The sequence below is a fragment of the Gracilinanus agilis genome, chromosome 5 (assembly GCF_016433145.1).
Source record: "Gracilinanus agilis isolate LMUSP501 chromosome 5, AgileGrace, whole genome shotgun sequence".
NCBI lineage: Eukaryota > Metazoa > Chordata > Mammalia > Didelphimorphia > Didelphidae > Gracilinanus > Gracilinanus agilis.
The window spans coordinates 234,335,545-234,350,228 of record NC_058134.1 but is presented as its reverse complement, the minus strand read 5'-3'; the positions used below and the strand labels follow the sequence as shown (position 1 = coordinate 234,350,228).

Here is a 14,684-nt window from a genome sequence, read left to right as displayed (position 1 = left end):
AGGAGGTTCTGGGTTCAAATGTGACCTCAGACACTTCCTTGCTGTGTGACCCTGGGCAAGTCACTTAACCCCAACTGTTTGCTTCTCTGCCTTGGAGCAATTCTAAAACAGAAGGTAAGGGGTTAAAAAAATAAGAAGACATCAGAAGTCTGGCATGGTAGATGGGGTGCCAGGTTTGGAAAGGGTTAGGTCCTAGGTTCCAATCTTACCCGTGGTATTTCTCATTTGGGGACCCAGTGAGAACTCCCCAGGAATGACCTCGGAGGTCACGGATCTTCTCTTCTTCTCCCCGCCCCCTCTCCCCCCAAACAGTCACGTTCTTGTTCACTGTGGGACACTCAGGGGCCCTCCAGCCAGTATACTGTACAGATGGGGACACTGAGGCCTAAGTGGGACAAAGGACCTAGGGCCACTTAGGTGGGGAGAAAGGGAAGGGGAGTAGCTCGAACCCGGAGCTCTACTGTCTACATCGGCCATCTTCTCACTGCTCCGCTCCGCCTCTCGTGAAACCGATCACCTCTGACATACAGAACCTGTGCCTGAGACTGACCGGTCTCCACCTTGGTGACGTCAGTGCTGCGCGTGCACGCTCCTCCTCTACGTGCACGCGCCTCCCCGGGAACGAAGCCGCGAGCTCGAGAAGGAGGCGGGACTTCCTGTCCGCGAAGTTTTTAACCGGTTCGCGCGGGAGCCGGAAGTCGCGCTCTGAAGCGGGGTCCGGGACAGCGGATACTGTCTCCGGTCCCCTAACCCTCGCCCCCACCCCCGGCAACGGAAAGGTGAGGCCCGGGCAATGGTCCCGTCAGGTACGGGGCGCCTGCCTGCTGGCTTGCCCATCCTGTGACTCCCTTCTCCACTGACCGAGCCGCCAAGGTTCCGGGGCTTTGGAGGTCCTGGCGGGGGTGTGTATATGGGGGTGGTGGTGCAGCCTCATTCCTGTCCCGTGCAGCCGCGTTCTCGTCCTGTTCCCGCCCCCGCACTCCCTGGGCTACTCTGATATCTGTGGGGAGGGGAGGGCACTGACAGGAGCTTCTCCTGGGTGTCGGTCCCGCCGGCCTAGAATTTCCTGCGGAGATGTTCTGCAGAATCCTTGAATGCCGAAACTACCTGGGCCCGGAGGGCCTCTTGCAGCTATTGTTGTTCAATAATTTAACTAGTTCTCGACTCTTCTTGACCCCATTTAGGGTTTTCTTGGCAAAGAAACTAGAGTGGTTTGCCATGTCCTTCTCCAGCTCATTTGACAAATGAGGAAACTGAGGCCAACAGGGTTAAGTGATTTATCCAGGGCATCAGCACAGTTATAGAGCTAGGAGGGACCTGTTGAGCACCAGCTTGTGCAGGGTCTCGGACTAACTGCTGGGGTTAACAATAATAGCTAACATTAAGCTTCTGCTATTATGCCAGGCACAGTGCTAAACACCAGAGATGCAGATAGAGGCACTAGACAGTCCCTGATCACCAGGAGCTCAGAGTCTATTGAGTAAAATAACTCTAGCCAGTCAACTATTAACTGAATAAGCTGGAGATCCTCTCAGAGGGAAGGCACCAGCATTGAGTTCAGCAAAGTTTTGAAGGAAACTGGGGAAGATGAGGAGAATAAGAATTCCAGGCACAGGTCTCTCTCACTGTATAGAGGAGGTCACTTGAACCCATGGAAGTTAATTGACTTGCCAGGAAAGTAGGTTCATGGATCATAGAGCTGGAACCAAATAGTCCAATTCTCTCTTTTTAAAAATGAGGGAAGTTGGACCCTGAGAGGTTAATGAATTTGTGCCTTAAGTCACACAAAAAAGTGTCGGAGGCTACTTTTGAACTCAAATTTTCCTGACTTCAGGTCCACAACAGTTCTCTGTGCTACCTAGTTTCCCAGGTAACTCAACCTCTCTGGGCCTTAGTTTCCTCATTTGTAAAATAAGGTTATATGGCCTCTAAGAATCCATCCAGCTCTAGGTCTAAGATCTATGATTTCATCTATGGAGAGCTCTCAAAAAGGACCATTCTCAGTGCACAGGAGCAACTCTTTTTTAGTTCTTTGTTGTTATTAATGTGCACCACTGAAAGTTAATTGATTTAGCCTAGTTGGGGCCATGGTGTACCACAGGCAAGCCTTGAATCCAGGTTTTCCCATATCAGAGTACTTCTTCTCCAGGAGGTACCATTTTGGATATTTCAGAGATGTGTTTTCACAGGTTTGGGTACTTTTTTTCCTTATGGAAGATCTTTCCATTCGAATGGAAGTTCCTTTAAAAGAAGGATGATGATTTTTGTCTTCAGATTCCCTGGTGCCTGCCACAGAGAGAGATAATGAAAGTGTCCTAATTTGAAATTGTTGAATTGAATCACCAGCCTTCCATAATTAAGTAATGCTCTTGAGAAGTGGGGATTGAAAAAGTCATTGGTTACATTGTGACCAAATGAAATCAGTCCCACTTGGTAGAACTTAATACTCAGGGCTTGTGCTGCTCAGCATGGCTTTCATATGGCTTCTCTTCCTGAGCTTTCATCAGCTGCCTCTGTGACTTAGTAGGAGCAGTTGGATCCTAAGCTTCCACAGCCCCAGTATCTCCTGCTCAAAAGTCCTTTCCAGCATCCCTCTCTCCCCTACTTTGACAATGTTTTCTTTCTCTTGAAGGTATTTTGCATAACTTTGTGTTTCGCATTTCTGATTTTAAGTGTTGTATATGTATATCATCCAGTGGTGTGCTGGTACATGTTTTAACAGCTGCTCCCCACCCCTAAATGTACCTGTAACAAAAAAAAGTTTAGTCTTCTTTATTAACATTTTTAACAAGTTAACATTTATTAACATTCATTATGAACATTAGCAACTATCATTTTCTTTAGTCCAAACAATTAACAAAAGAATAAATCAAGCCCTGATTTGTAGAGTTTGCCAATTTCCTAGGTACTAATGTTCACACTGAGAATTTAATCATGGCTAGCCGATTTGAGCTGACTAGCTCATCACTAGTGGAATTCCAGTGGAATGTCATTAGCTGTTTAAGGGAAGGACTTGTTTCATTTTTGACTCTATTTCCTTGGTGTTTACAATTCTTTGAAAATAGCATACATTCAGAAAGTCTTGATTGAATTTTTGAATTAAAGAACCCAGAGTTGCTTCCAAACAAGAGGCATCCGACTAAGACTATTAGAAGTGATTAATCTTCTACCAGATGATCACTTAGTAAAATGCCTGATATGTATCAGATACTGTACAAAGTGCCGCAGTCTCAAGATCAAAAAGAAGAAATGATTGGAGATGGAAGAGACCTTAGAAATAATCTAGTTCACCACCCATATTTTGTAGACGAAGGAGCAAGTACAGGGAACAGACATTAACAAGATCACACAGGTAGCAGAACCTTTACATTCAGTCAGTGCTGGTGGGCTTTGCCTAACAGAAAGTGCACCAGAAGCCTGTGTGTCATAGTGACTACTAGGGTTTAGAGGCGATTTCTCTTGATTACAGTCACTTCAACTCTCGTTTATGAAGGGACTCCTACGTGCAAAGTTAAAATGTAAAAACATTTACTGCCTTCAAGATGCTTATACTGTAACTTGGCCTCTGAGGTTCATTCTTAGTGTGTGAGCCTGTGAGTCTAAGAAATATAGACAAGAGGTATGTATGATATGAGGTGGAGTAAAGTTTTTTTGTATGAGTTAGTCATAGGCTTACCTTTGGTACAAGGATTCCTGTGCCTTTTTGGCATAGCATAGTAGTATAGTGGAGAGAGCATTGAATGGGCAGTCAGATGATGGCCTGGGCTCTAAATACTAAGATGTTTTCCCTATGCTAAATCTGAACCTCACTAAGTCAGAACATTTAGACCTTCAGGGTCATCTTTCATAACACAAGGATCATAATTCCCCTTGTTACCTCAGGAGGTTTTTTTAAAAAGACTTGGATGAGATAATATATGTGACAGCCCTCTGCAGATTGTAAAACTCAAGCAAATGTTATGTAGTATGATAATGATGATGGCTTCCTGGTTCTCCACTGTATTTCCAGATAGTTGAAACTTTGGGATAAGTGAGATCTGATTGTTTTTATGCTTTCATGGAGGAGAATAGTCATTTGGTTCACATCAATGACTCCATTTTAACATTTTTTTGGACATTATTTCACATTTTGTAGGTGCAGTCATGCAAGAAAGCATCAAATTTGCCTCGGCGGGGGACGATATTAAAATATGGGACTCATCCTCTATGTCTATGGTGGAACAATTCAATCCTCATTCATCATCACTTGGAATCAGCTCTTTGTGTTGGAGTAGCAATAGTATCCTTTTCTTCATAATAGCATTGTATCATATTGAGTTTTTTTTGCAGAAATGTAATAATTCAAAATGTAGAGTCAAGTACTCATTTAAACAACTCTCTTTCATCTACTCTGAGGGATTGGAGAAGGCTGAGGATACCTGAGTTCAGCTTAATGTATTTAGAATGGTTTAGCCTAGAGAAGAGATAGTTTAAAACAGGGATTCTTAACTTTTTTCATGTGTCATGGTTCCCTTTGGCAGGCAAGTGAAGCTCTCCTTAGACTAATACTTTTTGCCTATATATTCATGATTAAAGGACCTGTTTTATTTCAGTTAAAGGTTAGTGAAAATAAAGATTCAATTTTTTTCCCACTATAGATTCCTTGGGAGCCTGAACCCCTGATTCAGAGGGAGAATATGATAGTTTGCTATATATTTGAAGGGTCTTCATGTGGAAGACGGGATAGTCTCACTCTGCTTGGCATTAGAGGGCACTGGTAGGACTAGTGGATATAAATTTTAGCAAGGAAGGTTTAAGTTAAAAGAAGAACTTTTTAATAGAATTATCACCTAAAAAACTTGAAAAGGATGTTGGAAAGGAGAATTATGTTTTCAACAGGGAATAGGTCTAGATGATCTAAAGCCCCTTGAAACTAAGATTTTTCTTGTCTGGAAATTGGGAGCATTTTAAACAACATAACAAAGGTATGTGATAAAGGTTTGATTCTGGAAGAGTTGTAAAGTTGCTTAATTGTTCCATCCTACTGCTCTGCTTAGAACTTTCCCTTTCTTATCTTGGCTGGAGATAAGTAACCTCATATCCTAAGATGATACAAAGCACCAGCTTAAATTGATGTTAGGTTTTAAGTTTCACTTGACTTATCTCCTTTGTCTTAGAAGAAATAATTAGGATCATGATCTGAGAGTGTTAGCATTGGAAGGGACCTTTAAGATCACTGAGTCCTAATTCCTTCATTTTATTTTATTCTTTGAATTTTTATTCATAGTTTTCTTTTAAATTACCATTTCTGAATAGATTTTTCTCTATCCAGAGAGCCATCCCTTTTAGTGATGAAAAAAAAGGAAGGGAAAAAAAAGCAAAATTAAGCTAGCATCACCAAAGTTGGCAGTTTATATAATATACCTCTTTAGTTCTCTATCACTGCAAAGAAAGAAGAGAAAGGAGTATGTGTATATGTGTATTTCCTTCCTCCCCTCCCCAGGACTAAAGTTGGTCATTTTGATTATATAATAATTCAATTTTTTTTTCCTCTGTGTGTGCATTCCGTTTTTACTATTGCATTTATTTGTGTATATTGTTTTTCTGGTTCTGCTGACTGCATCAATCTATTGAAGTTTTTCCATGTGTCACTGAAATCTTCATATTGTTTCTTGTGGTATAATAATTTCATTAGATCCACAAGTTTTGTTAATCATTCTCCAATTTATGAAACTTCATTTTACAGATAAGCAAAATGAGACCCAGAAAAGACTTAATCAAAGGTAATGGTAGTGTTGGGACTAGAAATTAGTTTGCTTCCTAAATCCAGTGTTCTTTCTGCCACACATCTATTCTGCAGGGGAATGTAAAAGGGAGCAAGAATCTTTTAAATAAAGAATTTCCTTTCTTCCTATGCTTAATTATGGCAGCAAAGATTTTGAAAACAATTTCACATGGAGAAGCCAAATTCATCAGTTAATTTTCTTAGAGTTAAATTCCATTACTGTGAGTGTATTTATTAGAATGTTTAAGGTATTTAGGGGAACCAAGTTTTATAAAGGCCTTTTTATAAATTTTAAACTTAATACCTTTGGTCATAAAGATAATGGAAATTCTCTGTAATTTCCTATATTGTAAATTTTGCTATTATTTAAATTTTCCCAGCCATCAGATATTATATATCTTTTTATCCATGGTTTATCCATTTTTTGTTCATTAAGAAGGCAGAAATAAAGATACATTGTCCTAAACTTTAACAAATAATGTTACAGGTAATTGGTTTCTATTATAACTACACTAGGACTTTTTGAAGATACTGAAAGAAGTTGAATTTTAACTACAGTACTTGGGTTAAGAGAATCTAATTCATTTTATGAGCCTTTTTTTTACCTATTATATTATTTATAATCATTTTATTGTAAATTTCCAGTGAAGATTAGTATTTTTTATGACTTCAGGAAATTCTAAGCATTAGTTGTTAACTTGGCAGATTAATTTTGTAATAAACTCAGGTGACTAAAAATAAAAAGCCTTACTATTATCTTATTGCATTTGGAATCAAAAGATCTTGCGAGTATAATAAATACATTATTCTGCAAGGATACTCTAGACTGATATTGGCAGGTATGTTAGGAATTACTTCCCTTGTTAACTAGAGCATACATAGGGCATAGAGGGTAGAGAGGGGCTAAATGACTTTTACCTTTCATATTATCTGTATCTATATCTACATCTATATCTATATCTACACATATATGGCATTCTTTCCATTCTTTCAAAATCTCATTTTTTCCATGGGAAATAAACAAAAGAATAGAAAGGGAGGGGAAAAGTGATTTTTCCAGTAATGTAATATTTAGCCATTAATGAAACTACCATCTATCCATTTAAGGAGAAAAAAAAAAGTCTTTTAGTCCAACTGTATAATTAAACCCCAAAGCAATGGCAACATTTAAATTATTTTGTACAAATCATTATGTGAATGCATAAGCAAATAATCTCCACAATACAGGCTGGATATCTAAAGTACAAAAAGATCATTTTCCCCCTATTTTGGTTTCATCTAGTTAGACATAGTTTGTGAATGTCCAAGAGGGAAAAAAGGAAGAAAAAAGAAAAAAATATAAGATTTTCATTTATTGCTTGTAAGCAAAATCAAATTCCAATTCTTAGTTACAGTTCAATCTTATAATTTTTGTTACTTGAAATTAAAGAAATGCTTAACTAAATTGTTTCTTGCATTATTCATTTCTTTCCCATTTTGCTAAGAAATATTTAGTGATTTTCCCCCCACATTAAAATTAAATTGCCTTAATATTATGTTTACTGTAATTAGACCCTTCCCATATTCTGTACCAGAGCATTTAGTTTCAAATTCTTAGCATAGAGAACTGAGAAATTGTTTTTAGATTTATTTAATTTTTCTGATGGAGGAAAAATAGGACAATCTAGTTTAGAATGCTTTCTCCTATTAAATGACTCATGACAATCAATCAATAAACATTAAGTACCTAGTCTGTCCTAGGCACAGCACTAATTGTTGGGATGTAATTCAAATAGAAGCTTAAGATAGTCCCTGCTCTTGTATGAGGAGCTTACAATCTACTGGGAGAGACAATTTGTAAACAAATATATACAAAGCAGTTGTGGACAGAATCAGTAGGGAATAGTTAATTGAGGAAGGCTCTAGAATTAAGTGGTTTTGGGGAAGGCTCTAGAAAGTAGGATTTTAGATGGGACTTAAAGGAAGCCAGGGAGGTCGATAGTTAGAGTGGAGGAAGAAGAGAGTATCAGGCATTGAGGATAGCCAAAGAAATGCCCAGAGTTGGGAGATAGAATATGTTGTTCATGGGACAGCCAGCAGGCTAGTATCTGTCTTGAATACAGAAATTCAGTGATAAGATGTGTTGTTGATATTAGTTGCCTTGGCTTTTGAGCTTACTGTGATATTTTAGGGGTAAATTTTGAAATGCTGACTTAACCTTTGGGGAAAAAAAAAGGAAATAGAGAAGCACATTTATAAACCCTTTCAAGTGCTAGAAAAACCAGAAATGATAAGGGTTTATTGAAGCAACTTTTAAAAAGTAGTACTAGTCTACTAGTTCTTAGTGTATTTCTCTTAACATTTTCCCAAATTTAATAAAATAGCTCTTTTTCTTTCAAGGTTTTGCATCTGCCTTAAAACTACTTAGCTACAAATGAACTTGAGTAGATTTTCATGTATTTTGTTAAATGTTCCATAACTGTTCATTTAGATAATTTTTTGGTGACTGCCTCTGCCAGTGGTGATAAAATAGTTATTTCAAGTTGCAAGTGTAAACCAGTTCCACTTTTAGAGTTGGCTGAAGGGGTAAGTATTCCTGACTTTCCCCCTTTTTTCTTTAACCCTGCTTCTTTCCCTTATAGCACATTAGCTTTGCACCTACATTTTTTGCAATTTTGCAAAAATAGTTTATTAAATAATTTATCATTAAGAACTACAAGTTAAATGCAAAAACATAATGCAGTGTAATACTTTGTAGCAAAGAGAATATCCCATAATAACCAGCTTCCTTTCTAGCTTCATACTAGAAAGAAGAATCAATATAGAAGGCATAGTGATGTATTCTAGGGCTCACATTCCCTCTGCTTTATTGAGACACCTTACTTCCTCCAGTTGAAGAATCCTGTAGCCCCTTGACCTTTTGTGCTGCTCAGTGACAACTTTAGGAGGCTAGACATCGCTGACTCCCAATGATTGGACCAGTCCTAACTCTGGTCCTTCTTTTGACCTTGACTCACCTCCAAGAGGCCTTACTACAGCTAGTACTGTTCTTTCCTCTGCTACCATCACCTTGAATGCAGTGCTAGGAAGATTGGACCTGACCTTTATGTGCAGCCCAGCTTTATTTTAAAAAAAAAAAAAAAGCTATATTCCAAGGAGATCTGTTAGTTGAGATATCTTGTTTCTTCCTGATTTTTGTTTGGATCACAGATTATGCTTTTAAGATAATATTGCCTTGCTTAGTTTTACTTCTGCTTTCTTTAGGATGTTGATATATCTGTTTTACAGCCTTCTGAATTACTATAATCCCTAGTCACTGGGATAAATAGTTTAATCCAGTTCAGAAGACTAGGTAGCATCCTGTCTCAAAAGGTATAATCTAGTTAGGGTTAGAAGTTGGCCGATATTTTTCTGCTGATCTTTGTAGTAAACAGTAGGCTGGTTAGGCTGATAGGTGGAGAAAACACTCATCTATATTTTTGGTCTTCTGTACCAGAAGTTGATTGAAGGTGGGAGAATTATCCCTTATATTATATAAGCAGAGAGAGGTAACTGGAATTAGAGATAGGGAGGTCTCAGCTGCTGGTAGGCATATAATAATATATCATCACCAATTTTGAAAACTATTTTGGGGACCATAGTCAATATGGTACCTATTATATTGGTAACTGCCATTTCTGTGCCACTGGATCCCAATAATTCATTTATCAAACAGTAGTTATATGTGAGTGTGGCTTTGAATCAGGAAGAATTGGATTTAGAGTGAGACCTAACTTTTACAACCTGCTTCTGATACTTAAAGGCTTGGTTACTGTAGGCCAGTCATTTAAGTTTGATGTTTAGGCATTTCCCTTTGATCTGAATAACATGCTAAAAAGCATTTTTCCCCCAAGGACATTATTAGGCATGGAAGATAAGATTTCTATACAGAATAGATTAGACTAGAAATGCCTAGGAGAGGTACATATAAGCTATCTTTAGACCTATTAGTAGAAAGTTAGGTGGTAGAGTGCTGGGTCTCTAGTCAGGAAGATAGGAGTTCAGGTCTTATCTCAAACACTTATCAGTTGTATGACCCTGGGCAAGTCACATAACATATGTTTGCCTCAGTTTCCTCATCTGTTTAATGGGGATAATAATAGTGCCTAATTCTTAGGGTTGTTGTGAGGATCAAATGAAGTAATAATTGTAAAGGGCTCAACCTATATTAAAGGTTATATGAATGTTAGGTATTATTATTGTTGTTCATTGTTATGTTCTATCTTTTCTATATTTCTTTTTTTTTTTTAAACCCTTGTACTTCGGTGTATTGTCTCATAGGTGGAAGATTGGTAAGGGTGGGCAATGGGGGTCAAGTGACTTGCCCAGGATCACACAGCTGGGAAGTGGCTGAGGCCGGGTTTGAACCTAGGACCTCCTGTCTCTAGGCCTGACTCTCACGCCACTGAGCTACCCAGCTGCCCCCCTTTTCTATATTTCTTGACACTTTATTATTGTTTATAACTGACTTTCTAGTGGCTGTGGACTCCAATCTATCCTAAACAAGTATAGGCATACTTAACATCTTTATGGGCACACCTAATCATGCTTCCAATACCTAGAATGACTCTCCATTTCCCCTGGATAAAGTTGAAAACAGAGTCTGGCTTTTAAAGCTTTCTGTGAGTTGGTTCCAACCTTTCTCAGACTACTCTTTGTGGACTATGCCAACTAAATTGGACTTCTTACTACAATATGTTGGATGTTTTATGCTTTTCTGCTTCTCCATGATTACCCCTTGGGAAAAGGCCTAGAATGCCCATTTTCTCCAGTTTTTAAAAATTAGAATTATTCTCAAGGTACTTTAAGTGCAAGCACTGGGCCTTCTTATGTACCTATGTTCTCATTTGTATCATATTTGTTCACATAGGTGTAAATGATATCTACTAGATTATAAATGGCTTGAGGGCTGGGTTGATATATTTATCTTTGTAGCTTTTCTGTTGCCTAGCATAGTGTATAACATTGATAAGGTGCCAGATAAATGTTGCAATGAGAATTATGAGGCTGATTGTTCATTTATAGTCAAGGTTACTTAGTTGTATTATATACAAGTTCCTTTAGTGACTTTTGGATTAATCGGCCTCATCCATATGGGTCAATGTTTTTTAAAAATTTGAATCAATTAAAGCATTAAACTTAAGCAAATTTCGAAGATATCTTTTAAAAGATAAATTGATATTGAAAATACCAGATATTTGTTGAATGTTCTATTATATATCACACTCATAACATGCACTTATTTAACCAGCTGCTTTATTTCGGCATGAAAAAAGTGCCCATTAAAAAAAAAAAGTGGGGGCATCTGGGTAGCTCAGTGGATTGAGAACCAGGCCTAGAGACAGGAGGGAGAGGGAGAAAGATGACTTTTAAAATAACCATCGCATTGATCTTCCTGTTTCCCTTAGAATGAATTGACTTCTTTGAATAGCACTTGCAAATAAATGAGAGGTGATAGGTATTCTGTAACTAGAGGTTTATGTGTTCTGTAACCTATACTCTTTAGGGGTGACTATTTTTTAAGAGAAAACTAGTACAGCTTTCTAGTTAATGTCAGGCTGCTGGAATAGTTTTAGGTGAAAAGAATGGCTTCTGAATGCCCATGTGGAAAAGCTGGCTTTTTTCCAGTCCTAGTAGCACCCTGGTTATAGCTCACCTTCAATAGCAAAATCCTTAATATAGGACAAGGAGATTTTTCTTGGCTTCTCTGTAGCTTTTGCCCCTTTCTGTCGCCTCTGTCCTCCTGCATATTCCCTCTTCCTCATCTTTTATGCCTCTGCTCTCTGATTCTCCCTGTCTCTTAGGGAGAGTGTCTCATACATCTATGTCTCAGACATAGATTTCTCTGTAAATTTTCTCTTGCTGCTCATGTTATCCCCCTAACAGTTTAATAAACATATCTCTGCAGATGGCTCTGAGTTATTTATATCTGGCTTACATTTCTTGCCAGACCTCCAATCCCCTATCATCAGTGGCCCTTGGATCTTTCCTTCCAGAATTCTCATCTGAACCTCAAACTCACCATAGTTAAACCTGTCACCTCCCACAAATGCACCTCATATTTATTTTGAGTGTATTTTATATATAATACATTCTGCCATAATGAAACACAAGGTCTTTCAAGGAAGGGCTATTTCATTTTTGTTTTTATATTTCTGCTGCCTTTTATAGTGCCTATCACCTAGTAGGTATCTAATAAATGCTTGTTCTTGAATTCATTACTCCCTAAACCTATCCTGTCTCCAGATTTTCCTATTTCTATTGAGGGCACCAACATTCTTGTAGTTACTCAGGTTCATAATTCTGGAGGTTTTTTTGTTTTTTCTCTCTTCCTCTCTGCGCTTATAGCAACCACTCTTGATCAGATCCTCTTTGCTTCTTATCTGGATAATGTAATAGCCTGCTAATTGGCCTTCTTGCTTTCAATCTCTACTCACTTGTATGATCCTCCATATTATGATCAAAACAGTCTTCCTAAGGCATGTTTCATGTTACTTGCTTTCTCATAAGCCTTCTGTGATTCCTATTATCCATAGTATAAAAACAAACCTCTTGGCCTACTTTGTTTGAGGTTTTCTGCAATCTATCTTCTTTATACCTTTTCAATCTTATTTTATATCCCTCTCTTTTATATTCTCTACAGTCAAAACTATTTTGCTGTCTTTAACATTCTTTCTCCTGTTACTATTCATTGGCATACGTCATCCTCTATGACTAGGATGTTCTCCTTCATCTTTGTCTCTCTTGTTCTTATCTTCCTTCAAAGATCAGCTCAGGTACCATTTTTGCCATGAAACTATACTGATGTTTCTCCCCTTGTCTTTTCCCTCAGTTTCTATGACTTACTTTCTCTTAAAATTAACTTGTATCATAAACTTCCATTTATATGTTCTATGCTGCAGTAAATTGCTCCTTGAAGTCAGGGACAATTTTTTTTTTATCTCTAGTGCCTTGTGAATGTGTATTGGATTGGAATGATATTAGCATGTATATTCTGTGGCTTTGTATATAAGCATGTATACATGCAAATTCTCATTCATACACTTATTCAGGAGCTGATCACTCTTGCCTTTCTTCTGTGGTTATGATGTTGATGATTTCCAGATCACTTTATTGTAGACCTAATTTGCAGATTATGAGATCATGGCAAAGAAAGAAACTTAATTTGTGCTGTAAAGATCAAAGTTCTGATCACGGAAGCTTGACTGATTATAAAGTGAAAAGAAAGCTTTTCTTGAGGCCATAAAACTACAAGAACATTTATGATTAATACAGTTTATTCCTCCTTTGATGTTCTTTGACAATTTCAACAAGGTAAATGCTTTTAAATATTCATAGTTTCTTCACCATGAATATTTTTTCCACCCAACACTGCAGTCCTTCCATACCTAAATAGACTTGAATTAGAGAGGCCAAAAAAACTCCATTACTTTGTAGGCAACATCATTAGCCTCTCTGATCTTAAACCAGAATGAGTCCTTGGACAGCATCAATCTTATCAGATCTCCTCTCAGAGATTTTCCAGTATGGTGGGATCTGTTTGTGTTCTTCTGGTATAACAGTTGAGGAACCAGGGCCATCCTTGTTGCATGGTGAGTAATTGGAGGAGAGTCTGAGTGGAAGAATAACAATAATTAATACCTAATGTATAAAGTACTTTACAACTGAGAGTTTTTTATGTAATTCTTTGTCTGAATCTCAAATAGGCATGGGGAAACAGAATAGTGCAATTAAGGTTATTGTTGTCATTTTACACTTGCGGTATCTGAGCCTCAGTTTTTTCAATGACTTAAAAGTAGTCACATGACCACTGAGAATTGGAACTGGGATTCAGATTCAGGTCTTGTGATTCCATGTGCATTTTTGTTTTATATTTTAGGCTGATGAACACAAGCTAATGGCCCTGGTGGAAAATAGTGTTGGTAGAAACCAAATAAGACCTCTGAAAGAAGGGTTTGAGGCTTCCTAGCCATATTTAAAGGTGGTTCCTCTGCTTACCACCATGACCTTCATTTTACAAGACTGGAATCTCAGTTTGCTTTCCTTTATGCCTCCTTTTTTTGTCAGGCATCTATAAAATTCTACCATTGCATCTAGATGAAAAGATTTTGATCTGAGATTCCCTAAATTGTCAATAATTTGATATTCAAGTGTTCTCTGTACATGCCATTAGACTCTCAAAGATAATCCTTTAGGTAGTAAGCCCTTTCCCATCAATTAATGAGTGATTTCAGGTAATCTTCAAGACTTTTCTGACAATTGGCTAGAATGAATGACAGATAGCTCTTATTAAAATTTTCACAGGATTATTAATGTTTTATTACAAATAAAGGCAATTGAAAGTATTTTCATGGCTATATTGACTTTCCTTAACCAGGCTTCAGAACTTGTTGATTTCCTAAAACAAATCAAACAATTCAACACTGTAAGGTAGTCTCCAGTTTATAAATAGATTGTATTCTGAAGGTTCATCAGCCCATTATTGTAAATGATGGTCAGGTTCTCAAAAATATTTTGAAGTAAATATATATGAATCTTGAGCTCTGAAGCCAGCAGTGGGGAAGGCTGTACAGTTCCTGAGGTCAATAAGAGAACTCCTATGGCAGGGAGACTTGACTTCGACACATCTATTAGTAATGGTGGGGCAATGGAGGAGGTGGGAACAAGGCAAGGCAGATGTTTGCTTGGCAGATGGTTTCCACGTAGAGGACCTATTGCTGGGGGCAAAAGAGTCTGTGTTTATAAATAGAGAACTATCTATGGTAGGTTATATATAACTTAGATGAACAAAAATTGTCTATTGACTAAAAAGGAGTTCCATTTTTCATGCTATTGTAAGTGAAGGAAACTTCTTTCATGACAAGATTTTAAGAGAACATAGCGTATAGACATTGTCATTCAG

The 14,684-nt window shown here is 37.8% G+C and overlaps 1 protein-coding gene across 1 annotated transcript in view; it reads left to right on the top strand.

Moving 5' to 3' along the window:
* The first annotated feature begins 725 nt into the window (after window positions 1-725).
* The window catches only part of NEDD1 (NEDD1 gamma-tubulin ring complex targeting factor), a 388,827-nt gene continuing 374,868 nt past the window's right edge, over window positions 726-14,684 (top strand). The window contains exons 1-3 of the mRNA XM_044677639.1: window positions 726-779; window positions 4,136-4,279; window positions 8,235-8,329. Of these exons, the coding sequence (XP_044533574.1) occupies window positions 4,144-4,279; window positions 8,235-8,329 (231 nt within the window). The 5' untranslated portion in view covers window positions 726-779; window positions 4,136-4,143. The remainder of the gene's footprint in view (window positions 780-4,135; window positions 4,280-8,234; window positions 8,330-14,684) is intronic.